Source organism: Callorhinus ursinus, unplaced genomic scaffold (genome assembly GCF_003265705.2).
Source record: "Callorhinus ursinus isolate GAN/ISIS: 27379988/994484 unplaced genomic scaffold, GSC_fseal_2.0 scaffold5, whole genome shotgun sequence".
NCBI lineage: Eukaryota > Metazoa > Chordata > Mammalia > Carnivora > Otariidae > Callorhinus > Callorhinus ursinus.
Genome location: NW_027397067.1, coordinates 6578 through 34345, shown reverse-complemented (window position 1 = coordinate 34345; position 27768 = coordinate 6578). Strand labels below are relative to the sequence as shown.

At 41.0% G+C, this 27768-nt stretch overlaps 1 protein-coding gene across 8 annotated transcripts in view; it reads right to left on the bottom strand.

Annotated features, from left to right (window-relative positions):
* SPIDR (scaffold protein involved in DNA repair) overlaps positions 1-5308 on the bottom strand; it is a 584775-nt gene extending 579467 nt beyond the window's left edge. For all 8 annotated transcript variants that reach the window (XM_025870570.2, XM_025870572.2, XM_025870571.2 and 5 more), the window contains exon 1: positions 5168-5308. In XM_025870570.2, the coding sequence (XP_025726355.2) occupies positions 5168-5200 (33 nt within the window). In that variant the 5' untranslated portion in view covers positions 5201-5308. The remainder of the gene's footprint in view (positions 1-5167) is intronic.
* Positions 5309-27768: the final 22460 nt, after the last annotated feature.

Below are 27768 nucleotides of genomic sequence, written 5' to 3'. Positions count from 1 at the left end.
GTGAAGACATAATCTTAAGATGTCTACATTATTAAGATGGGTACAAGTAAACCTAATACAAGACGTGAAGCTATAAGAATGATATGTACAAAGTTTCACAGGAATACAGAATAAAGTCCATTTACAACTGGGATGATCAGAAAGAAGGTGGGATTTGAGGTGGACCTTGACAGATGATCAAGGTTCCAATAAGCAGAAATGGAAGATATGGCATTACTCCAAACCAAGAACATGCGTAAATACCAAGAAGAAAGTACAGTGAAAACAGTCATTTACTTTACCTAAAGGATAAATAATGAACGAAGTTATGGAATAAGGTATGGCCACTTTGTAGAAGCTGTGAATAACAGGATGAGAGCCTGAACAAAAGCAAGGTCTGGAAGTGACTACCTGCATACAAATCCTGGCTTCTTCACTTAATTGTTTTGTGACCTTGGGCAAAGTACTTAAACTCTCTGCTATACCTCAGTTTCCTTGTCCAAAAAATGAGACTAATAGAACCTGTTTAATAGGACTGTTGAAGTAAATAAGTTAATACATATCATGTATTAAGTCCAAAATAAATGATTATGTTATCAATAAGAAGTAAAATGATGCTTAAGCAGAGGAATAACAATATAATTAAAGTGGTGTCTCTAAGGGAAAGTCATCTCAGAAGATGGAACAGGAACATGCTACATGGCTGGTACTACAAAACCACTCCAAGCAGGAAGTACTTTGGACCTGACCTAGGGTGATAGAAAATGGGGGAAAAAAAAAAACCTGAGGATCTGTACTGTGGGAATCTGGCCAAGCTCCTGGAGTATATGTGGAGCAAACTAGTTTTGGTCCAACAAACACTAAAATTACTTGGCCCCTAGACTCCTACTATAAAATAAGAATAATAGTCAGAATTTGCTAAGAAAAAAATTTTCATAAGGACTAAATACTTTGACAAAAGGATACTGAACCTGACAGCAATGAGAAAAATGTATAGTGCTAACTACTGGTGAACCAGACAGGGATAAAACAGGTATGTGTTTCTCCTCGTGGAATTTGGAGCATGTTCCCTGTGGAGTTCAGATGGTATTCTTTGACAAGACAGTGAACTCTTCATGATTCTAGCAGAGTCTTTACCCCTTTGCTTCAAACCTCTTATATTTTAGAGATACATGTTATTATAACATCTTTATAATAACTAGAATAATTTTAAATAGGAAGTATGTGACTGAAAATTGTGCCTTGTTATCTGTTACCATATTATAATTTAACCAAGAAAGGTGAGAAGAGTGAAAGCATATGTATTAAAGTAAGGGAAATGTACAATTCACCTTGTAACCATTGATAACACCTTATATAATTTTCCCAGACTGGTTTATCATGTGACAATAAAGAAAACTTTTCTAGGGAAAAAAAAAAAAAAAACCTGGGGAAAAACTATTGGGGTAGGTAGCCTCCAAGATGGTTCCCTATCATTCCTATCTTTTAGCATTCACATCCTCTCTAGTCCCCTCTCACACTGTACCAGGTTGATCTGTGATGAAGAGAACAGGAAGGAAGAGATGATATGTCACTTCTGACACTGTTATAAAAGACACCAGGGCCTCTTTCTTAGTCCATCCCTCTCTCTTTCTCTTCAGAAAGCCAGTTGCCATGTTGTGAGAGCTGCCCTATGGAAGTGGCAAGTAACTGACCCTTGCCAACAAACACATGGGTAAATTTAGAAGTGGATCCTACAGCCTCAGTGACCCTTTTTTTTTTTAAAGATTTTATTTATTTATTTGAGAGAGAGAATGAGAGATAGAGAAAACGAGAGGGAAGAGGGTCAGAGGGAGAAGCAGACTCCCTGCTGAGCAGGGAGCCCAACGTGGGACTCGATCCCGGGTCTCCAGGATCATGACCTGAGCCGAAGGCAGTCGCTTAACCAACTGAGCCACCTCAGTGACCCTTTATTTGAATGCCACTTGTAGGAGACCCTTAGCTGGAACCAGCCAGTAGACCCATTCCCAGATTTCTGACCTTCAGAAACTATATGAAAAAATAAGCATTTGTTTTAAGCTGCTTCAGTTTTGAGATAATTCATTAAACAGCAATAGATCACTAGTACAATTATTGAAAAGAAAAACTGATAAGTTCCTGAGAGTCTCAAGTCAAAAACTAAGATTTCTTTTTTTTTTTTTTAAAGATTTTATTTATTTATTTGACAGAGAGAGAGACAGCGAGAGCAGGAACACAAGCAGGGGAGAGGGTCAGAGGGAGAAGAAGGCCTCCCGCCGAGCAGGGAGTCTGATGTGGGACTCAATTCCAGGACCCTGGGATCATGACCTGAGCCAAAGGCAGACGCTTAACAACTGAGCCACCCAGGCGCCCAAAAACTAAGATTTCTAAGACGTAATGTGAATGCCTGACACTAAATTTTTCGTTGCCAAGGCATCCATTTCAGAAGACATCATCTTGAATAAACATAGCACCAGTTACATGACAATTACTAGCAAATCAGCATGATAAGGAATTAAGCCGTCCCTCCCTCCTCATAAAGGTCCCGCTTTCAAAACACCCTCGATAACCTACAGTTAAACCTACATAACTGACCATTTGAGTGACGCTGCTTCTTCCTTCTGGTGCCCTAATTCCCACTCTTAGGCTTTAAATTAGCCAATAAAGGGGCGCCTGGGTGGCTCAGTTGGTAAAGCGACTGCCTTCAGCTCAGGTCATGATCCTGGAGTCCCGGGATAGAGTCCCACATTGGGCTCCCTGCTCAGCAGGGAGTTTGCTTCTCCCTCTCCTGCTCCCCCCCCTTGTGCGCTCTCTCTCTCTCTCTCTCTCTATTCTCTCTCTCAAATAAAATCTCTAAAAAAATAATAAATAAATTAGCCAATAAAGAATTAATCTCCAAAACCGTAGATATCCCACCCTCAGAACCTAATAAAAGCAGACCCCAAGATCTCTTGCTCTCCTTCTCCCCCAGCCTCCCTCAACCTCACAGTGTGGCCCTTGGGTGTGCAATATACCCTCTAGGATCTGTGAGTAATAAATCTCATTCCTCAAAGTTCCCTGGTGGATTTTGCTGAAGTGCATCCTGCAATCACGATAACCACAAGGTCTGCTCAGCCACAAGAATGGCTCTGGTTGGGAGAAATGGCTTGCTACAAGTAATCTGGGGGCCCAGGCAAGTGCCTCAGGCATTCCTAGCCAAGCATCACCATGAATAGGATGAGACCAACACAACACAAAAGAAACTATTAGGGCTTAGTGGACTAAGGATGTGAAATTGATGACTTCATGATACACTGAGTTTAAACTGAGCTCAAGGAAAAGTCAGCTATATAGAGTGACAGCTAACATCAACCTATGAGATTGCAGAGAACAAATTTGTAAAAAAAAAAAAAAAAAAGCACCAGATCAAAAATTAGAACATGGCAGGAAAAGAGTAAAGAGAAGTAAATAAGGGGTGCCTGGGTGGTGACTCAGTCAGTTAAGCATCCAACTCTTGATTTTGGCTCAGGTCATGATCTCAGGGTTGTGAGACTGAGCCCGGAGTCCAGCTCTGCACTCAGCGGGGAGTCTACTTGAGATTCTCTCCCTCTCCTCCCGCCCCTTCCCCCACCTCATGCGCTCACACTCTCCTCTCTATATAAAAATAAATCTTTAAAGAGAAGCAAATGAGCAGATGCAAGACAGGAAGAGAATCAGGATAGCAAGAGTCAGGGATACTTGTCCCCCCCAAAAGAATTAAATAAAAGTAAGTGATGTGTCAAATGCTACAGTGACCATGAGTTAACAATTTCATTTAATTCCTTGATTTTTTTTCACATTTGAATATTTCTGGAATCAGAATGTGTCTTACAATCAATAGGTATGTTTGACATAGGTTTCTTTTACTCCCTGTAATCAGTTACAAAATTCAGTCTCTGACAAGTGACGATATTCCAGAAGCAAAGAAACATAATAAGCAAGTTGAACCTGTATATGTGGACTATTTTTTCAAGAAGGTGTTTTTGTTTTTGTTTTGTTTTTTGTTTTTGGGGGGGGTTGTAAAAGGAAGAGGAGTCAAAAAAGGAGGCACTCAGAGACATCTAGGCGGCTTAGTCCAGTTAAGCCCAACTCTTGATTTCACTCAGGTCATGAGATCAAGCCGCCCCCCCCCCCCCCCCCCGTGGGCTCTGCGCTGAGCATGAAGCCCCCTTAAGATTTCTCTCTCTCCCTTTCCCTCTGCTCCTCCCCCTCTGCTGGAGCGCTCTCTCTTGGGGGAAAAAAAGAAAATACTGTGTTTGCTTTTTAAAATTTTGTTTTAATATGATGAGACAAGCATATTTGTAAGCAAGGAACTCAGAAACAGCTTAAAAAGGTAATGGACACGTGAGTACCAAGAAAACACAATTCACGGAAGAAAAGGATGTACTCACAAATACAGGTACAATCATCTAAATATCATTAATGCAATATTTCCTTTACACGTACTCCGTGTTCAGACACTGTGGTATAAGTTGGTATACACAGTTTGGCAGCGGTTAGCTTTAGACTCCTCTCCCACTGACGCAGGAATAGAAGATTCAGAAACAGTTTAGAATAGAAAGGAAAAGTGTGGCAACGGAGATATCTGGGGAAAAAATGGCACATCCATTCCAATATCCACCGCTGTCTTCGTGTGTACCGTGAAGTCAAAAGGAGACAATGCCAAACACTAGAGAGGATAAATATATCTCACACGCTAGTTCCAGATTCAACTCCTGTTGCTCACTTCCATCACCTCTCCGGCTGCGCCCTCTCGCCTTTCCCAGAGTAGTGGCTCTCCCCTCCGCGCCTCCAGTGGTTTTTCTCCCGGCCCTCCCATCCCACGGGAAAGGCTCGACACCGACGGCCCGCGGAGGGCTCAATACGCACACCTGTACAAGAGACCGACCTCAGAAGAGGCAAACCGCGACGCGGGTTCTAGCCATGCTCACCCACGGAAGCTGCCGCAGCCTAGCCTAAGATCACCGTCTACACAGCGCCCACCTCTCACCCCTACCAGCCTGAGGCGAGCCACGCGGTCCTTGAGCCCCGTTTGCCCGGCCCATGGGGAATAAAGGGGAGTGGGGACACAATGGCGCGCGGGGGTGGGGGGGCGCTCCAGGGCGACCAGCAGAGACAGCGCAGAGACCGCGCGCTTGGCCGGACGCGGGTTCCCAGCCCAGAACTTACTTACCTTCCGGCCACTAGAGCTACCTCTGCGGGGCATCTCCAGGCACACCGCCTCCGCCCACGCGCTCAGGTCCCCCAAACGCACGCCTCCAGCTCAAGGCGCCTGAAGGCTGCGCGCCTCCGAACGCTCAGGGCGCGCCATATTGCGCGCTGCAATTGGCGGGTGCTCGGGCAGCGGGCGGGGCTTCTCCGGGCGCCCTGCCCTCTCGGCCCTTTGCGCCACGCGTGCGTTGCGATTGGAGGACGCTCGGGTGTAGGGCGGGGCTTCTCAACCACTCGGCTGCACAGACTTAATATGGCTGGGTTGTGCCCGGAGTCGTCCGTATTCACTACCTCTGTGAGTACGCTGCTCATGGCACTTACCGCTGAGGCTTGGGATTCTGTGGAGTGACCTCTGGGAGGGCTGCATTGCTGCCCATGGAGTTCCTAGTTGGGCAGCTGCTGGGCGGGTTCTTGGGGGGGAGATTAGACTCCAAGTGTTTTTCAAATAAAGTTCTTAGGTGGTCTGTTTTGTCAAGCAACAACTGACCTTAAATAAAAACTCGAGGGGCCCCTGGGTGGGTCTAGAGTTATCACTTGGACCAGTGGTGAGCTGACACCCAGAACTGATTATGAGCAGAACCAAAGGAAGCCTCTGGGGGCCCAAGACCTATTAAACCCTTTAAAAAGGGGAGGATTTTGGCAGCAAACCGTCAGATTTTTCAGACCTGTCCCCTCTTTGTCTGACCACTTCATTTTTTTAAGATTTTATTTATTTATTTGACACACAGAGAGATAGAGAACACAGGGAGAGCGGCAGGCAGAGGGAGAGGGAGAAGCAGTCTCCCTGCTGAGCAGGGAGCCTGATGTGGGACTCATCCCAGGACCCTGGAATCATGACCTGAGCCGAAGGCAGACGCTTACCCAACTGAGCCACCCAGAAGTCCCTATGTCTGACCACTTCAAAAAGGCAACTGCCGCCCAAGGCTCAGCGGGATTGATCTCCACACAGAACTGAGATCTTTCACTGCTTGAACATAATAAGCAGTAAGTGCTGAGAGCTGACCACACCAGACAGAGGCCCTATCTCAACTGCAGTGCCCACAGACTAACTTAGCGTTTGGTTCATTAACTTCCTACACCTTTCCATTATCTTGTTTGTTGTGTGGTTTGTCTTATGCCCTGCTCTGTGTGCTGTGTAAGAAGCCAAGTATAATCAATCACATGGTGAAATATCATTGAGTTTGGAATCCTGAACGTGCTTTATAATTGTGATTTAACTTTGCTTTATCATTGAATAAAGCTGTGAAAAGACAGCTCGTGTGTGTGCCTTCATAACATGCTCATGACAGTGGCTGTCAGTTAAGCCTCCAACTCTTGATCTCAGCTCAGGTCTTGATCTCAGGGTGGTGAGTTCAAACCCCAAGGCTCCCAGTGTGGAGCCTACTTAAAACAAAAAACAAACAAAAAAACTTTGAAGTAGGCTACAAATTCGACAAGCAATACTTAAGGAATGGTCCTAACTGCTGAAACCAAAAGAAAGGAGTGTTCTTTCCCCATCTATTGAAGTGGGGGCAGGTTAGGTATCCAGAGCAGAAATTCTCAAATTTAGGAAACATTAAAATCCCCAAGAGGATTTGCAATAACAGGGATGACTAATTTCGGATTCTGTAGGTCTAAGGTGGTGCCAGAGAACTTGTATTTTTGACAAGTTCCCAAAAGTTATTTGATGGGGAGAACAAATGTAAAAGACATAGAAAAAAAAATTAAACTGCTTTCCAACGTACAGCCATTGACAAGTACTTGAGACAGACAGGAGTATATCTGCCTCGATGTTAATACTTTGCTAGATAGAGGCAAAAGGCAATCTTAGCTTAACATTAGCCTGACCTTCAGGATCCTAAGGCCATACCACCCTGAACGCACCCGATCTCGTCTGATCTCGGAAGCTAAGCAGGGTCGGGCCTAGTTAGTACTTGGATGGGAGTCTCCTTTAACCTAAAAATTCCTTTGGAAACTTCCTTTATCTCGATCCACCCCCCAATGTATATGTTAGCAATCATCCTCCAAGCATATCGCCCACGACACACATCTAAAGGGTCTCATGACTAAGGTTTTACTGGATAGTATAGTAAATGACCTTTTCCTAACAACAGCTAGCCTCTCTAGGTCCTGGAAACCTTGCTTCCAAATTCCTGAGAGACTTACACTATCCCTAACTCTCTCCCAACTTGAAAGTATATAATCAGCCATACCTCACAACCCCAGCGCAGCTCTTTCTGCCCACATGTCCTGTTCCTATGCTTTAATAAAACTATCTTTTTGCACCAAAGACATATCAAGAATTCTTTCTTGACTGTTTGCTCCCAAACCCCAACATTTTCACATCAATATTGTTGATGCTGGTCCTGTAATTCACTTTGGGAAGTAGAGGCAACCACCATTTCTTAGATCCCACAAGTGTCTCAGCACTTTGAGAAGTAAATATAAAGCAAAACACAAGAGGAAGAGGAGCTGAGACTGAGTAGAAACTGAATTAGATCACGAAGTCTAACTAGGTAGGAATATTCTGTAATAAAAGCATCTGTTGTAGAAAAAACTAAAATGATGATTTAAGCAAGTTGAGAAAGTGTCAGCCTGGGGAAGAGAAAAGAATTCTCCATTGTACCCTCAAAAGTATAGTGGAAGTGGAGTTTGGTCTTCAATTTATCCATTTTCCCTATACATTTGCCATTGTTGCCTCAATTAGGCCTTATAACACAGTTTGACCATCTTATTGCATCTCTGCTTTGACTCTCAATTTTATATCTACAATCAGACCTCTCCATACTGCTTGGCTATAGCCCCTTAACACTACCTGCCTGTCATTGCCACCTGAATGTCTGAGAAACGTTTCAACCTAAATTTTTCTTTTCCCCAAAAATGATAATTCTCCATCTCAGTAGTGGCACTGACATCCACCCAGTAGCTCATGCTTAAACCTGGGATTTTCATGAACATTTTTGTCTCTCTTATCAAAATCCAGCCTGTCCCACCTCCCATTTGTAAATTTCTCACCTATCCACTCGTTCTCCACTGCCACTACCATATTCCAGGCCATTAATTTCTTTTGCCCAAACTACTCAGTAGCTTCTAACCAGTATCCACTAATACAGTCTTGCCCCCATCTACCATATACATAGAATCCATTCTCCATATACACATTCCAGTGATGTCTATGCTGTCCATATTAGTCTTCCTTTCAGTTGCCAAATGTACCCTGGGGCCTCTGGGTCTATGGATTTGCTACTCCATTTGCCTGAAAGGCTCTGGCCTTCTTCTGCCATGTCACTTCATACACAGCTATTGAAAATTATTGACCCTGGGAGATAGGTACATAGAGGTTTAATATATTATTACCTCTACTTTTCAAACATTTGAAATAATTTTTAAAATTTTAAGTTGAGGGGTGCCTGGGTGGCTCAGTAGTTGAGCATCTGCCTTAAGCTCAGGTCATGATCCCAGGGTCCTAGGATCGAGCCCCGCGTCAGACTCCCTGCTCAGCAGGAAGCCTGTTTCTCCCTTTCCCACTCCCCCTGCTTGTGTTCCTGCACTCGCTATCTCTCTCTCTGTCAAATAAATAAGTGAAATCTTTAAAAAAAATTTTTAAGTTGAGATTTTTAAAAACTAAAAACAAACAAAAACAAAAAGAAACAAACAAAAAAACCAGAACTCAATCTTAGTTTCTTTGAACTCTCGAAGCTGAGCTTCCCTGTTCATTTTTATGGACCCTACGCTTCTCTGAAGGTGTTATAATAATCATAATCTAAACAATTATAATTATCATCTGGTTCCACCTCCACACTATAAAGTAGTACCATTTCTCTCTTCTTGACCTTTATATCCCCAGCACTTAGCACAATGTCTTCCATATACAAAGCACTCAAATATTTGCTTGAATGAATGAATAAACTAATAATTATTAAATAATTATTTCTAATAATTTGTTTGAGGTCTCACAGCTACAAAGTGTTTAGGATTAGAACTCATGTATGACACCAAGGTCCATGTTTTCTCCATTCTACCATTCATAAAATAGTATAATTATGAGGAATTTTCAGTTGAACAGAGAGGCTCAGCAAAAGTGAATTATCCATAAGAAAGATAAGCCTGTACTGGAATGCATTTTTGAATATCTGTCTTGTCAACAAATATTTGATGCCAAAACATAAAAACAAGTGCAAAAACTTTTCTTTTAACTCTTTTATCATCAAACTTTTTGGCCTAGTTCTTGTTTTGCAGATATCTGGGGTTTTTTGTGTGTGGTTTTCACTCTGCTTACAAGGATCCTAAGGATTCCATAAAAGGGCCATTGGAGTCTGTGATGGGGGCAACAATCACAACAGATCTCTATTATACCACCAGGGCAGCTCTTCTTCCCTCTGTCTTAAAAATAGGGTGAGACTTCATATAAAGAAAAATATACATAAAGGAGAAATGTTTGAAATCTACTAGTCTATATCATTTTCTAGCCTAGTAGTTAAGAATGCAGTGGACTGCAACTGAAGCCAAGATTTGCATGTGAAAAATGAAACTATAAAGGTATCAGAATAAATAATAATCAAAATTCATTTATAATCTTGGGGGGGTGTTTCTAACTATGACTCAAAATTCACTACTCATGATAGAGAAGATTGATATACTCCTCATGATACAAAAGATTGATAAATTCAACTGTGTAAAAGTTATGCATGGCAAAAACTACAACAAATAAAGTAAAAGACAAATGACCCAATAGGAAAAATACTTGACACTCCTCTCATGTAAAAAACTACTCCCCTAAAGTATAAATTGCTCTTGAAATCAGGAAAAGAATGACCAACAACCCAATAGAACATGGGCAAAGACATGAAGCGTTCACAGAAAAAGGGACACAAATACCCTTTATATATATGAAAAATATGGCACCTCGTGAGAAATACAAATTAAAACTGCACACTGAAGCTATTGGCTAAAATCTAAATATTTGATAAAACACATTAGGGTAAAGGCATAATACTCATAACTGCTAATGGAAGTACAAAATCATAACACCCCTATCAAGGGGAATTTGGCCATATTTTTCAAAATTACAAGTGCATTTATGCTTTAAACTAGTAATCTCTTTCTAGGAATTATTTCTACAGATATACATGCACACATACGAAATTATATGTATATAAGGATATTTATTGCAGTATTATTTGCAACAGTAAAAGACTAGAAATAACCAAAGTACTCATTTACATAAAGGAGACTATCAAATAACCCGTGGTACACCTTCACAATGATCCCTAGGATATATTTTAAAAAGCAAAGGGCAGAATAGAGTTCATAGCATGTTGCCTTTCTAAGGGTATGAAATCAGGGAAAGACTTATTATTTGTATTTGCTTGTGTCTGCATGAAGATACACTAGACATATAGAAGAAAAAAACCTTATTTTATTTTTTCATTTCCTTATTATATTTTTTTCATCTAACATCTTTCCTTTTTAAAAAAATATTTTTACTGGGACGCCTGGGTGGCTCAGTCATTGAGCGTCTGCCTTCGGCTCAGGTCAGGATCCCAGGGTCCTGGGATCAAGCCCCGCGTGGGGATCTCTGCTCAGCAGGAATCCTGCTTCTCCCTCTCCCACTCCCCCTGCTTGTGTTCCCTCTCTCACTGTCTCTCTCTCTGTGTCAAAATAACTAAATAAAATCTTTTAAAAATATTTTTATTTAAATTCAATTAACCAACATATAGTACATCATTAGTTTTTGATGTAGTGTTCGGTGATTCATTAGTTGCATATAACACCCCATGCTCATCAGATCACGTGCCCTCCTTAATGCCCATCATGCAGTTACCCCATTCACCCATCTCCCTCCCTTCCTCAGCCCTCAGTTTGTTTCCCAGAGTCAAGAGTCTCTCATGGTTTGTCTCCCTCTCTTGATTTCTTCCCATTCAGTTTTCCCTCCCTTCCCCTATGGCCCTCTGTGCTATTTCTTATATTTCACATATGAGTGAAATAGTATGACAATTATTTTTCTTGATTGATTGATTGATTGATTTCACTTAGCATAATACCCTCCAGTTCCATCCATGGGGATGCACATGGTAGGTATTATCCTTTCTGATGGCTGAGTAATATTCCATTGTGTATATGAACCACATCTTCTTTATCCATTCATCTGTTGAAGGACACCTCGTGTGGCTATTGTGGACATTGCTGCTATGAACATTGGGGTGCATTCTTTTCATTACATCTGTATTTTTGGGGTAAATACCCAGTAGTGCAATTGCTGGGTCGTAGGGCTATTTTTAACTTCTTGAGGAACCTCCATACTGGAAAAAACCTTATTGTATATGGAGTTTTATTCTGTATAGAAGAGAGGAACCAGGTGATTGGCATGAAAGAAATAAGACTTCTACATCTCTACCTTTTAATACTGTTTTGATTTTTTAACTGAACATATACTTATTCAAAAAATAGATTGAAAAATTAAAAATGTATACTATGTTCTGGAGTGATGATGGTTGCATAACTGTAAATATAGTGAAAACCACTGAATGGTATACTTTAAAGGTTGAATTTTAGGGTATTTGCATTATATCTCAATAAAACAGTTATTTAAAAAATTGGTCAGGGACTAAGCATCAGCATCATCTGGGGAATTGTTAGAAATGCAAATTCTTGGGCCCCATCCTAGACTGACTAAATCAGAAATTTTACGGGTGGCGGCTGGCTATCTGTTCTGTCATGCCCTCCAAGTGATTCTGAAACATGCTCCACTTTGAGAACCACTTGACTAGATGCAGTTGCTAGGGGTTAACAGGTTCTTGCACAGTAGTAATCTGAAAGCAACTCACTAGGATATGCATGTACTCAGGGTAGGAAAAGAAGTCCTCCTCAATCTTTTTTTTTTTTTAAAGATTTTATTTATTTATTCATGAGAGACACAGAGAGAGAGAGAGAGCGAGAGAGAGGCAGAGGGAGAAGCAGGCTCCCAAGGAGCAAGGAGCCCGATGCGGGACTCGATCCCAGGACTCTGGGATCATGACCTGAGCCGAAGGCAGACGCTTAACCATCTGAGCCACCCAGGCGCCCTCTCCTCAATCTTTTTTAATCATAAAAAACAATAATGTCAATAATCAATAATATCTAATGTATGTGTGCAGGCACTGTATTAATCCCTTTACATGAAAATTAGTGTCTAACCTCCTACATTAGGACATAACCAGGTACATAGTAAGTTCTCAAAAGCTGTTAGCTATTACTATTATCTACCTAAGATTTCTTTATTATTATTTTGTAGTTTATTATTTACTTCAGATCATCTATTTTAGCATCTCTTTTTGCAGTTTTATTGAGACATAAGTGACATACAGAACTGTATAAGCTTAAGGTGTACAGCATACTAATTTGACTTATATTCTAAAATGATTACCACAGTAAGTTTAGTTAATATCAATCATCTCATAAAGATATGAAAGAAAAAAAGAAAAAGAAAAAATTGTTTTTTTATTCCTTGTGGTGAGAACTCTTAGGATCTACCATCTTAAAAACTTTCAAGGGAGGGGGCCTAGGTGGTTTAGTCAGTTGAGCATTGGACTCTTGATTTTGGCTGGGGTTGTGATCTTTAGGTACTGTGATCCAGCCCCCCATTAGGCTATGTGCTTGGCTCCAAGTCTGCTTCTCCCTTTCCCCCTGAACCTCCACCACTCATGTGGATGCACACAATCTCTCTTTCAACTAAATAAATAAAATCTTAAAAAAAAAAACAAAAAAACTTTCAAGGGGTGTGTGGGTGGCTCAGTCAGTTAAGCGTCTGACTCTTGCTTTTGCCTCAGGTCATGATCTCGTGGGTTGTGGGATCAAGCCCCACATCAGGTTTAGGGCTCAGTGGGGAGTCTGCTTGATGACTCTCTCCCTCTGTCCCTCCCCCTCCCTCCCTCTCTCTCTCTCATAAATAGATAAATCTTTAAAAAAGAAACCTCTCAAATTACACATCTTTAGTATTTGCTTATCTCATAACTGGAATTTATATCTTTTTTTTTCAGTCCTCAAGAGTATTTTTTTCATTTAAATTCAATTAATTAACATATAATGTATTATTGGTTTCAGAGGTAGAGGTCAGTGATTAATCAGTCTTATATAATACCCAGTGCTCCTTACATCACATGCCCTCCTTAATGGCTATCACCAAGTTACCCAATCCCCACACCCCTCTCCCCTGCAGCAACCCTCAGTTTATTTCCTGTGATTAAGAGTCTTTTACGGTTTGTCTCCCTCTCTGGTTTCATCCTGTATTATTTTTTCCTCTCTTCCCCTTTGACCCTGTGTTTTGTTTCCTAAATTCCACATATGAGTGAGATCATATGATAATTGTCTTTCTTTGATTGACTTATTTGACTCAGCATAATACCCTCTAGTTCCGTCCATGTCATTGCAAATGACAAGATTTCTTTTTTTTTTTTGATGGTGGCATAATATTCCATTATATATTTATATATATGCCGCATCTTCTGTATCCATTAATCTGTTGATGTACATCTGGGCTCTTTCCATAGTTTAACTATTGTGGCCATTGCTGCTATAAACATTGGGGTGCAGGTGCCCCTTCAGATCCCTACCTTTGTGTCTTTGGGGTAAATACCTAGTAGTGCAATTGCTGGGTCATAGGGTAACTTTTTTCAACTTTTTGAGGAACCTCTATACTGTTTTCTTTTTTCTTTCTTTTTTTTTTTAAGTGGCTGTACCAGATTGCATTCCCACCAACAGTGTAAAAGGGTTCCCCTTTCTCCCCATCCCTTCCAACATCTGCCATTTGTGACTTGTTAATTTTAGCCATTCTGACTGGTGTAAGGTGGTATCTCATTGTGGTTTTGATTGTATTTCCCTGACGCCGAGTGGTGTTGAGCATTTTTTCATATGTCTGTTGGCCATCTGTATGTCTTCTTTGGAGAAATGTATGTTCATGTCTTCTGCCCATTTCTTGATTGGATTAATTGTTCTTTGAGCATTGAGGTTGATAAGTTATTTATAGATTTTGGAAAATAGTCCTTTATCTGAAATGTCATTCGCAAATATCTTCTCCCATTCTGTCAGTTGTCTTTTGGTTTTGTCGACTGTTTCTTTGCTGTGCAAAAGCTTTTTATCTTGATGAAGTTCCAATAGTTCCTTTTTGCCTTTGTTTCCCTAGGCTTCAATGACATGTCTAGCAAGTGTGGCCGAAGAGATAGCTGCCTGTGTGCTCCTCTAGGATTTTGATGGATTCCTGTCTCACATTTAGGTCTTTCATCCATTTCAAATTCATTTGTGTACGATGTAAGAAAGTGGTCCGGTTTCATTCTTCTGCATGTGGCTGTCCAATTTTCCCAGCACCATTTATTGAAGAGACTGTCTTTTTTCCGTTGGATATTCTTTCCTGCTTTGTCAAAGATTAGTTGACTATAGAGTTGAGGGTCCATTTCTGGGCTCTCTATTCTGTTCCACTGATCTATGTGTCTGTTTTTGTGCCAGTACTTTGCTGTCTTGATGATTATAGTTTTGTAATAGAGCTTGAAGTCCAGAATCGTGATGCCACCAGCTTTGGTTTTCTTTTTCAACATTGCTTTGGCTATTTGGGGTCTTTTGTGGCTTCATACAAATTTTGGGATTATTTGTTCTAGCTCTGTGAAAAAAGTTGATGGTATTACGAAAGGGATTGCATTGAATGTATAGATTGCTCTAGGTGGCATAGACATTTTAACATTATTTCTTCTTCCAATCCATGAACATGGAATGTTTTTCCATTTCTTTGTGTCGTCCTCAATTACTTTCATGAGTGTTCTACACTTTTCTGAGTACACATCCTTTGCTTCTTTCCTTAGATTTATTCCTAGGTATCTTATGGTTTTGGGGATGATTCTAAATGGGATCAATTCCTTAATTTCTCTTTCTTCTGTCTCATTGTTAGTGTATAGAAAAGCAACTGATTTCTGTGCACTGATTTTATATCCTGCCATGTTGCTGAATTCCTATATGAACTGTAGCAATTTTGGGGTGGAGTTTTTTGGGTTTTCCACATAAAGTATCATGTCATCTGCAAAGAGTGAGGGTTTAACTTCTTCTTTGCTGATTCAGATGCCTTTTATTTCTTTTGCTGTCTGATTGCTGAGGCTAGGACTTCTAGTACTATGTTGGACAACACTGGTGAGAGTGGACGTCCCTGCCGTGTTTCTGACCTTAAAGGAAATGCTCTCAGTTTTTCCCCATTGAGAATGGTATTCACTGTGGGCTTTTCCTAGATGGTTTTTATGATATTGAGGTATGTTCCCTCTATCCCTATATTCTGAAGAGTTTTAATCAAGAAAGGATGCTATATTTGTCAAATGCTTTTTTCTGCATCTATTGAGAGGATCGTTATGGTTCTTGTCCTTTCTTTTATTGATGTAGTGAGGATGTTGAAACACCCTTGCAAACCAGAAATAAATCCCACTTGGTCATGATGAATAATCCTTTTAATGTCCTGTTGGATCCTATTAGCTAGTATCTTGGTGAGAATTTTTGCATCCATGTTCATCAGGGATATTGGTCTGTAATTCTCCTTTTTGGTGGTAATTCTCATCTTTGTCTGGTTTTGGGATCAAGGTAATGCTGGCCTCATAGAAAGAGTTTGGAAATTTTCCTTCCATTTCTATTTTTTTGAAACAGCTTCAGAAGAATAGGTATTAATTCTATTTTAAGTGTTTGGAAGAATTCCCCTGGGAAGCCATCCGACCCTGGGCTCTTGTTTGTTGGGAGATTTTTTCATTACTGCTTCAATTTCCTTCCTGGGTATGGGTCTGTTCAGGTTTTCTAATTCTTCCTGTTTCACTTTTGTAGTTTATACGTATCTAGGAGTGCATCCATTTCTTCCAGATTGCCTAATTCGTTGGCATATAGTTGCTCATAATATGTTCTTATAATTGTATTTCTTTGGTGTTAGTTGAGATCTCTCCTCTTTCATTCATGATTTTATGTATGTGGGTTCTTTCTCTTTTCTTTTTGATAAGTCTGGCCAGGGGTTTATCAATCTTATTAATTCTTTCAAAGAACTAGCTCCTAGTTTCATTGATCTGTTCTACTGTTCTTTTGGTTTCTATTTCATTGACTTCTGCTCTAATCTTAATTATTTCTCTTTTCCTGCTGGGTTTAGGCTTTATTTGCTGTTCTTTCTCCAGCTCCTTTAGGTGTAAGGTTTGGTTGTGTATTTGAGACCTCTCTTGTTTCTTGAGAAAGGCTTGTATAGCTATATACTTCACTCTAGGACCACCTTTGCTGCATCCCAAAGGTTTTGGACGGTTGTGTTTTCATTTTCATGAATTTTTTAATTTCTTTAATTTCCTGGTTGACCTATTCATTCTTTAGTAGGATGCTCTTTAGCCTCTGTATATTTGAGTTCTTTCTAAATTTCCTCTTGTGATTGAGTTCCAGTTTCAAAACATTGTGGTCTGAAAATATGTAGGGAATAATCTTAATCTTTTGGTACTGGTTGAGATCTGATTTGTGACCCAAACATTCTCCATTCTGGAGAATGTTCCATGTGCCCTTGAGAAGAATATGTATTCTGTTGCCTTAGGATAGAATGTCCTGAATATATCTGTGAAGTCCATCTGGTCCAGTGTGTCATTCAAAGCCCTTGTTTCCTTGTTGATCTTCTGCTTAAAAGATCTGTCCATTGTAGTGAGTAGGGTGTTAAAATCCCCTAGTATTATTGTATTATTATTGAGGTGTTTCTTTTTGATTTTGTTAGTAATAGGCTTATATAATTGGCTGCTCCCTTGTTAGGGGCATAAATATTTACAATTTTTAGATCTTCTTGGTTAGACCCTTTATTATGAAATAGTGTCCTTCCTCATTTCTTATTACAGTCTTTGTTTGAAAATCTAATGTGTCTGATAAAGGATTGCAATCCAGCTTTCTTTTGATGTCCATTAGCATGATAAATGGCTTTCCATCCCCTCTCTTTAAGTCTGGAGATGTCTTTGGGTCTAAAATGAGTCTCTTGCTGACAGCATATCAATGTATCTTGTTTTTTTTTTTGAAATCTGATACCTTGTGTGTTTTGATTGGGGCATTTAGCCCATTTACATTCAGAGTAACTATTAAAAGGTATGAATTTAGTGCCCCCTATTACCTGTAAAGTGACAGTTACTTTATATTGTCTCCGTTCCTTTCTGGTTTATGTTACTTTAGGATTGCTTAGAGGATCCCTTTTAATATTTCTTGTAGGGTTGGTTTGGTGATCACAAATTCTTTAAGTTTGTGTGTCCTGGAAGGTTTTTGTCTTTCTTTCTATTTTGAATGACATCCTAGCTGGATAAAGTATTCTTGACTGCATATTTTCCTCATTTAGCACCCTGAATATATCATTCCTGTCCTTTCTGCTTGCCTGGTATCTGTGGATAGGTCTGATGCCAATCTAATGTTTCTACCCTTGTAGGTTACCGACCTCTTGTCCTGAGCTGCTTTCAGGGTTTTCTCTTTGTCTCTGAGATTTTTAAGTTTACTGTTACATGTTGGGTTGTTGACCTATTTTTACTGATATTGAGGGGAGTTCTCTATGCCTCCTGGATTTTGATGCCTGTTTCCTTCCCAAAATTAGGGAAGTTCTCTGCTGTAATTTGCTCCAATACACCTTCTGCCCCTCTCTTTTTCCCCTTCTTCTGGGATCCCAATTATTCTAATATTGTTTCACTTTATGGTATGACTTATCTCTCGAATTCTCCCCTCATGGTCCAGTAGTTGTTCATCTCTCTTTTTCTCAGCTTCCTTATTCTCCATCATTTGGTCTTCTATATCACTAATTCCCTTTTCTGCCTAATTTATCCTATCAGTTAGAGCCTCCAATTTTTTTATTGCATCTCACTAATAGCCTTTTTGATTTCAACTTGTTGGATTTTAGTTCTTTTATTTCTCCAGAGAGGGATTCTCTAGTGTCTTCTATGCTTTTTTCAAGCCTGGCTAGTATCTTTATAATTGTTATTCTGAACTCTAGTTCCGACATCTTACTTATGTCCATACTGACTAGGTCCCTGGCAATCAGTACTGCCTATTGTTCTCTATTTTTTTTAAAGATTTTATTTATTTATTTGAGAGAGAGAGAATGAGAGATAGAGAGCACGAGAGGGAAGAGCGTCAGAGGGTTAGAGGGAGAAGCAGAGTCCCTGCTGAGCAGGGAGCCTGATGCGGGACTTGATCCCAGGACTCCAGGATCATGACCTGAGCTGAAGGCAGTCGCTTAACCAACTGAGCCACCCAGGCGCCCTATTGTTCTCTTTTTTGAGGTGAGTTTTTCTGACTTGTCATTCTGTCCAGAGAAGAATAGATGAAGGAAAGAACAAAATACTAAAACGGCAACTATGACCACAGGGAAATGTACACTAAACAAATCAGACAAGACCTGAAACTGCAGAAAAGAAAAAGAGAGAGAGAGAGAGAATATAATCAGACAAGTGAGCGGAATAGAGCAATACACTGGATTCTGTGTGTATTTTGGTCTGTTGTTTTAGAAAACTAGATCGAAAATTGTAAAGAAAGAAAAACATATATATATAAAAATAAAGTTAAATACAATGAAAGGATAGAATATAAGTGTAAAAATGGAAATTGAAAGACAAGAAATAACAAAAGAGGGGAAAAAAATGAACAACAAAAAAGGAAGGGATATAAACAGACAGGTGAACAGAATAGAGCAATACACTATCTCCTGAGTGTATTTTGGTCTTTTTGTTAGAGGAAACTGCATCTCAAAATTGTAAAGAAAGAAAAACTTATATATACAAAAATAAAATTAAATACCTTGAAAGCATAGAATGTAACTGTAATGATATTTACATTTGGGGTATTTACCACAAAGACACAGATGTAGTAAAAAGAAGGGGCACATGCACCTTAATGTTCACAGCAGCAATGTCCACCATAGCCAAACTGTGGAATAAGCTGAAGTGTCCTTCAACAGATGAATGGGTAAAGAAGATGTGGTTTATATATACAATGGAATATTAACCACCAGAAAGGATGAATACCTCCCATTTGCATCAACATGGATGGAACTGGAGGGTATTATGCTAAGTGAAATAAGTCAATCAAAGAAAGACAATTATATGGTTTCACTCATATGTGGAATATAAGGAATAGTGCAGAGGACCATGGGGGAGGGGAGGGAAAACTGAATGGGAAGAAATCAGAGAAGGAGACAAACCATGAGAGACTTTGGACTCCAAGAAACAAACATGGTACAGAAGGGAGGGAGGTGGGGGAATGGGCTAACCAGGTAATGGGTATTAAGGAAGGCACGTGACGTGATGAGCATTGGATGTTATATGCAACTAATGAATCATTGAACATTGTATCATAAACTAATGATGTACTATACCTTGGCTAACTGAATTTAAATTAGAGAAAAAAACAACCAAAAAAAGGGAAGAAGACAAAGAAAAAAAAGAAAAGAACAACAAAAAAATTGAATATAATCAGACAGGTGAATAAAACAGAGCCATACACTAGATTTTGGGTGTATTTTGGTCTGTTACAAGAAACTGCATTCCAAAATTGTGAAGAAAGAAAAACTTACATTTATACAAAAATGAGATTAAATACAATAAAGGGATAGAGTGTAAACATAAAAATGAAAATTAAAAAAGATTTTTAAAAAGGAGTTGATAAAGTAAGAAATTGGTTGAAAAGTAAAGAAAAAGTTAAAAAAAATAAAGTTGAAAAACTAAAGAATAATGGGGGAAAAGCCATGAATTCTATGTGCTGTATTCCCCTAGCACTGGAGTTTTGTAGTTCTCACTGATGGGTAAACTTGGTCTTGGCTGGATGTTCTTGCTGATATTCTGGGGGAGGGGCCTGTTGTGTTGATTTTCAAGTGTCTTTGCCCCAGGCATAATTGTGCTGCCCTTGCCAGGGGGCCATGCTAAGTAATCTGCTCCAGTTTGCTCTACGTGATTTTTGTTCCCTGAAGGCTTTCCACAGAACTGTAGAGGATGAGAATGAAAATGGTGGCCTCCTAATCTCCCACCCTGGAGTGGAAAGCTTAGAGGCCCCACTCCTCAGTGAACCCTCAGAGAAAAGCAGTCAATCACTCCTGTTTCCTTGGTCCCTGGCCACACTCTGTGCTCACCTGGCCTGTGACCGAGCATTTCTATCTCAGGCAGGGAGGAAGGGGGGGGTCTTGCCTGTTCTGCCGCTTTTTGGGCCCTTGCTCAGAGAGCAGTCACCTGACTGTGCCACAGTTCACGGTTTATGGTAATCCAGAGCTGAGAGCCCACTCCTGGGCTCACTCTTTTTTTTTTTTTTTTTTTAAGATTTTATTTATTTATTTATTTGAGAGAGAGAGAATGAGAGGGAAGAGGGTCAGAGGGAGAAGCAGACTCCCCGCTGAGCAGGGAGCCCGATGTGGGACTCGATCCCGGGACTCCAGGATCATGACCTGAGCCGAAGGCAGTCGCTCAACCAACTGAGCCACCCAGGCGCCCCTCCTGGGCTCACTCTTTGCAGCAGCTTCCCTGCTTCAATGCCTGGGAGCTCTGGCGCACTCAGGCACCCCAGTCTTCCTGTGACCCAAGAATCCTGAGACCACACTGTCCCAGCTAGAGTTCCACCCCCACTTAGCAGACTGAGTGATGTCCCTCACCAGAGCAGACTTCTAAAAGTTCCTACTTTGTGCTCCACTGTTATATCACTTGCCGGTAGGTGGATGATGGAGGTTCCCTCCCCCTAAGGTCTATCTTTCCATATATTGCCTTGGATTCATTTTAAACTCCTACCTTGCAGAAAGTAGTCACTTCTATTTGTAGAGTTGCAGCTATTCTTTTCTTAGACCTCTGGTTGAGTTTACAGAAATTCAGAATGATTTGATAGCTATCTAGCTGAATTCCTGGGACCAGATGAAATTAAAGTCTCCTACTCCTCCGCCATCTTGGACTTTTTTCTGCCTATTTCTTGACTGGAGTTTTTAGTTTTTGGATGTTGAGTCTGATAAGTTCTTTATAGGTTTTGGATACTAGCCCTTGGGTAAGTCATTTGAAAATACCTTCACCCATTGCATATATTGCCCTTTAGTTTTATTGACTGTTTCCTTGGCTGTGCAAAAGCTTTTTATCTTGATAAAGTCCCAATAGTTCATTTTTGCTTTGTTTCCCTTGCCTCGAGGATTTGTCTAACAAGAAATAGCTCTGGCCTAGGTCAAAGAAGTTGCTTGCCTGTGTTCTCCTCTAGGATTTTGATGCATTCCTGCCTCACATTTAGGGCTCCCATCCATTTGGAGTTTATTTTTGTGTATGGTATAAGAAAGTGTCCAGGTTCATTCTTTTGTGTGTTATTTAACACAGTCCTGGAAGTCCTAGCCTTAGAATCTAGTTGAAACTGCACTGTGCATAAAAGCATGTGTCAAGTCCCTTCATTATTCCCTTCATTAAAATAGTGTTGTAATGTGATATAAGTGATATAACATGTAGAACAACTAGGAAAAATCCATGTGTTTACCTCCTTGAAATTACACTCTGCTCAAAGTGTCCTTCAAGTAATGTATTTTTTTCTTTTGAACGTTTTGTGAAGACACATTAGTGAAAAAATGTGCTTAACTCCTTGAAACTACTCTGTGCTTAAAGCATCATTTAAGTAACAACTTTCTTTTTCACATATATGTTCATAAACTTATGTGTATAAGCCCTAGAAATTGGCCTTGTACTTAATTCCTTGAAACTATAATGTACTTAAAACATCTTCAAGTAACATTAGAGTCTCATAAAGTTAAGCAGTAATTTTACACCTGTAGTTTTAACACAAGGAAATGGCTTTGTGCTTATTCTCTTGAAACTACACTGTTTTTAACCATACTCTAAGGAACATCTTCCTTTCCTTAGAATATGTGTTTTTAACTTATGTGAATAAGACTACTAAAAGCCATTTGTTGAACTCCTTGTGCCATCACTGTGCTTAAACCACTTGTCAAGGAACATCTTCCTTTCATGAAGATTATATATATAGTCTTTCACTAAGATGTAAACTGACTGAGCCACCCAGGTGCCCCGTAAGTGTTTTTAAACTTATGTGTATAAATACAAGGGAAAAGGCATGTGTTTAACTCTCTGAAACTATGTTGTGTTTAAAGTGTCCCTAAAGTAACATCTTTCTTTCATTAAGACATAAGAACTTTTTGTGCTGGGTTTCCAAGATGGTGGAGTAGTAGTAGGGGGATCTGGAACTTGCCTTGTCCTTTGAATACAACTAGATCAATATTCAACTATTTTGAACAACTAGGAAGGGGATAGAAGGAGTAAGAAAACAATCTGCATAGTTAGAGGGAGAGAATTTGGCAGAGGCGAGGTTCAGAGTCCTGAATTGGGGGATTGGGAAGCCCCGTGGCCAGGAAGGGGAGGAAGCCTGGTTCACAGAACAAAGTCAGGAAGAGGGAGCAAGTTGGAAAGAGTGCAGCGGCTTGTGACCACACAATAAGCTGAGGTGAGGAGATCCTTTGGGTTAGTCAGGGAGAGATTGCTGCCCTTCCTGGAGGGCATTTGGAAGTGTGTATTTGGCCTCACCCAAGACAAAAGGCCCGCCTGGGAGTCATGGAACAGAGCTCAGCAGCAGGGTCAGAGAGGGTGCTCAGAAGGCAGGAAACCTCTTAACTTTTCAGTGTGAGTCACAGTAGGTTCACAATTCTGTGTGTTCACCCATTGGCCACTTCTCTGGGGTGAACTGAGCAGAGCGCAGAGACTGGGGAAGATTGCAGTTTAACCTAGCCACCCATTTTGCTGTGAGCCACAATAGACTTAAACCTTTGTGCATAAAGATGTTATTTGAAAGATGCTCTCTACACAGTGTTGTTTCAATGAGTTAGGTATAAGGCACATTCCCTACACTACCACACATACATTTGATAAGGCTACTATCTTCATGATACATGTTAGTTTTAGTAAGATGCTTTTCTACACAGTGATGTTTGGATGAGGGAAGTAGTGACACATTCTCTATGTTTCCAGACATATTGAAAAATGCTTCCATCTTCATGAACGAGGATGTTAGTTGAAAGATGCTTTCTATAGGGTGCTCTTTCTTTTTCCTTTCTTTTTTTTTTAATTAAATTCAATTAGCCAAGCTATGGTACATAGGGTGCTGTTTCACTGGCTTAAGTACATGGCACTTTCCTTATGTTTCCACACATACATTTGAAAGCACTTCTATCTTCGTGAAAGAAGATGTTAGTTGAAAGATGCTTTCTACATAATGTTGTTTCAATGAGTCAAGTATGGCACTTTCCTTATGCCTCAACCTGTATATTTGAAAACGTTATTATCTTCATGAGAGAAGATGTCATTTGCAAGATGCTTTCTACACTGTGTCGTTTCATTGAGTTTAGTATTTTGCACTTTCCTTAGGCTTCCACAGATACATGTGAAAATACTTCTATCTGCACGAACCCTGATGTCCATTGAAAGATGCTTCCCACACAGTGTTGTTTGAAGGAGTCAAGTCTATAGCAGTTTCCTTATACTTCCACTCATACATTTGAAAACACTTCTAACTTCATGAAAGAGGATGTTAGTTGAAGGACTCCTTCCCCACAGTGTTGTTTCATGGAGATAATTATTTGAGACTTTATGCATCCACACAGACACTGGGAAACATTTATATCTTAATGAAAGAAGATGTGAATGAAGGGTGCTTTACACCCCCTTTGGTTTCAGTGAGTTAACTATATGGAAGTTTCTTTATGCTCCACACAGACATTTGAAAATATTTCTATAATCAGATAGAACCTGTTAGCCGATAGATGCTTTCTACACAGTGTTGTTTCATTAAGTATATTGAGTCTTCCTTATGCTTCCACAGATACATTTGAAAGCACTTGTATCATAATGAAAGAAGACATTAGTTGAAAGATGCTTTCTACACAGTGCTGTTTATTCCAGTATATGGCACTTTCCTTATACATCCCCATACACACATCAATAAACACACCAAACTGCATGAAATCATAAGATTTAGCCCAAGATTACATGAGATCCGGTGAAGGCAAGAGGTGGCTTATCCTACTGACACACAGATAGCCTTAACATGTCAAATGCCTCGAAAAGCCCCCCTGGAAGCCTGCCTGTGTTTTCACATGTCCAGCTCTTGGGCCAGTTTTCCTGAAACTTTGTGATATTTGTTCATAGATTGCATGAGATTAGCCCTGAGAACTCATGAGATTTGGGTCAAGGTGTCATGAGCTGTGGACTGAGATCCAGTGCAAATTTCCCCATGATTTCCTGAGCTCAACCAAAAGAAGGAGGTGTTTTCTGTCTGCAGGTGGCAACTTTCACACAAACTGTCCTGAAAAGTTGAAAGCCTGGGACAGCACCCAGGGAGACTTCCTGGGTGTACAGATGAGCCAGCTCCCAGGCTCCCGGCCTCTTCCTGTAACTAATGCCTTCCCATGTCTCTCCTTTCTCACGTAATGTCGGTAAGGGACCTCGAGGCCATTCATCCCTAATTCAGTGCTGGATTTGGACCCCAACATCTGAATGGCATCTGTGGGTTCTGTGGAATGCCAGGTGTTCCCATGGTCCCCCAGACAGGAATGTCCAATTGCTAGCTATTATGCTGCACAAGCATCAAGGTTAGGCATTTCCCACCCCTGCTGAGTTCTGGAGAGACTTCTCCCCAGGTCTCATGGGATTTAGTTACAGATCTCGAGAGACATGCCCTGATGTCTCAGGGGATTTTGGCCCATTTCCATGGAGTGGACGTTGATCTCACCAGATTTGTCAGAGTACTCCTGAGATTTAGGATGAGGATTCCTGAGAGACAGCCAAAGAATTCTGAGATTGGCCCCAGATTACTTGAGATCCCGCTAAAGAAAGTGTTATCTTTTCTTTTTATTCTGAGGTGTTGTGAGGTAAACACAGAGAGCTTAATGTGTTCAAAGACTGGGACTGCCCCCAGGGAGCCTGCCTCTGTGTTCACATGTCCTTTCCCAGGGCACATTTCTTCTGCCTTCTCCTCTTATCCTCTTGTTTCTATCTCCTTTCTGGTTTAATGTGAATAAGGGTCCACAAGGATGATTCATGCTGAATTTGATGCTGCCTTCTTAACTGCTCTTCACCCAGGATGCTGGAACACCAGGGATTTAGGTGTGAGATACCTCAGTCTTCTTGCAGGTCATGTCTGGGACCCATTAGGAAACCAGTCAAATTGGAAGTTCTGCCCAGTCCTGGCATGTGCATCCCCTACTAACATAAAGAGCTCCAATCAGGCTCTGCTACAGAGCGCCAGATCCTCTCAAGTGTGGTGAAGTTTGGCCACAGACCCATCGGGGTTTAGCTCTAGATTTAAATGGCCAGGCGTGAGATCTCATGAGATTTGGACCTAGATCTTGGGGGATTTGGATGAGATCTCCCGAGATTTGGACCCAGACCTCATGATATTTTCCCCAAGATGGCGTGAGGTCTGGCTCTAGAAAGAGGTATATTTTCTTTCATTTCTGGGCTGTTGTGATGCTAATACAGACACCCTTAATAATTTGAAAGCCTGGGAAAGCCCCAGAGAGCATGCCTTTGTGCTCATTTGTCCTGCTTGGGGTCCCCTTGCTTCTTCCTTCCACTCCAGCTTCCCTGTTTCTGTCACCTCTGGTTGAGCGTGAATAAGAATCCACCAAACCCATTCATCTGACTTCTGCTCCCTTCGTACATACTCTTCACCAGGATGCTGAAACACCAATGGATTTGGAGTGAGGCACTTCGTGTTTTCCCTGCAGGTCGTGTCTGGGACCAAGTAGGTACTATTCATGTTCTGCCACATCATGGCATGAGCCATACCTACTGACATAAGGGTCCCAATTTAGGCTCTGCTAGAGAGTTCCAGATACTCCCAAGGGCCGGTAGATTGGCCTCAATGGCTGGGCCTGTGATCTCGTGAGATTTGGAGGAGATCTCACAAGATTTGAACTGAGGTCTCCCGAGATTTTCCCCCAAGATCACCTGAGGGCCAGGAAAGAAAGAGGTAACTTTTCTTTTTTGCTGAGGGGTTGTGAGGCGAAGACATACAGCTTTAATATTTCCAAAGCCTGGGAATGCCTCAGGGAGCCTGCTTGTGTGCTCACTTGTCATGCTCGGTGTCGGGGAGTGGGGGAAGGGGGACATTGCTCCTTCACTCCAGTGGTGCTCTCCTGTTTCTATCACCTCTGGTTGAGGGTGATTAAGAGTACACAAGGCACATTCCTCCTGAATTCAATTCTTCCATCATAGCTGCTCTTGACCAGAATGCTGAAACCCCAGGGATATAGTGGGAGACACCTTGTGGCTCCCAGCAAGTCATGTCTGGGACCAATTATTCACCCTGACATTGGAAGTTCTGCACAATCCTGGCATGTCCATTCAGTACTGACATAAGGAGTGCCAAGAAGCTCTCCTAGGGAGTGCCAGTTCCCCCCAATGGCCTGGGTGTTTGGCCATAGATCCATCAGGTTTTGGCTCTAGATGTCAATGGCTGGACCCAAGATATCATGAGATTTGGATGAGATCTCACAAGGTTTGGCTAGAAATCTCACAAGATGTGCATGAGAGTCGCAAGATTTGGACTGATAGCTGGTGGTATGTGAATGATATCTCCTGAGATTTGGACTGAGATCTTATGAGAATTAGGTGGGATCTCAGAGACTGGACTGAGATCTCAAGAGATTTGGAAGACATTGCATGAGATTTTAACTGAGTTCTCATGAGATTTGGACTAAGATACCACAAGATTTGGGTAGAAATGTCGCTAGATATGTGTGAGATCGCACGAGATTTGGACTGAGATCTGGCGAGATTTGGAAGAGTTCTCGTGAGATTTGGACTGAGTACTCACGAGATTTGGACTGAGATCTGGAGAGATTTAGATGAGAGCTCATGAGTTTTCGACAGACCTCACCAGATTTACCCCCAAATCACCTGAGGTCTGGCAAAGGGAAAAGGTATATTTTCTTTTTTTTTTCTTTTTTCTTTTTTTTTCTGGGGCATTGTGAAGCTAATAAAAACAACCTTAAAGTTTTGAAAGCCTGGGAAAGCCCCCAGGGACCCTACCTCTCTTCTCACCAGTCCTGCTTTGGGGCCTTTTGCTCTTTCCTTCCCCTAATGCCTCCTGTTTCTCTCACCTCTGGATGAGAATGAGTAAGAATCCACTGTGCCCATTCATCCTGAATCAATGCTCCCTTCTCACCTGCTCGAAGGCAGGATGCTTAAACACCAGATATTTAGGTGTGAGACACTTTGTGTCTTCCTGAAAGTCGTGTCTGGGACCAACGATGAAAGTAGAATTTCGCCCCATCCTAACATGTGCATTCCCTACTGACAGAAAGAGTGCCAAGAAGGCTGTGCTAGGGAGTGCCAGTTCCCCCCAAGGGGCAGGGTGTTTGGCCACAGATCCATCAGGTTTTGGTCCTAGGTGTCAAAGGCTGGGCCCGAGATATCACGAGATTTGGATGAGATCTCTCAAGATGTGGACTGAGATCTCACAAGATTTTCCCCAAGATCATGCGATGTCCGGCTACAGAAAGAGGTATCTTTTCATTGTTGTTTTTTTTCTGGGTGGTTGTACAGTTAATACAGACAGCCTTAATGTTTTCAATGCCTG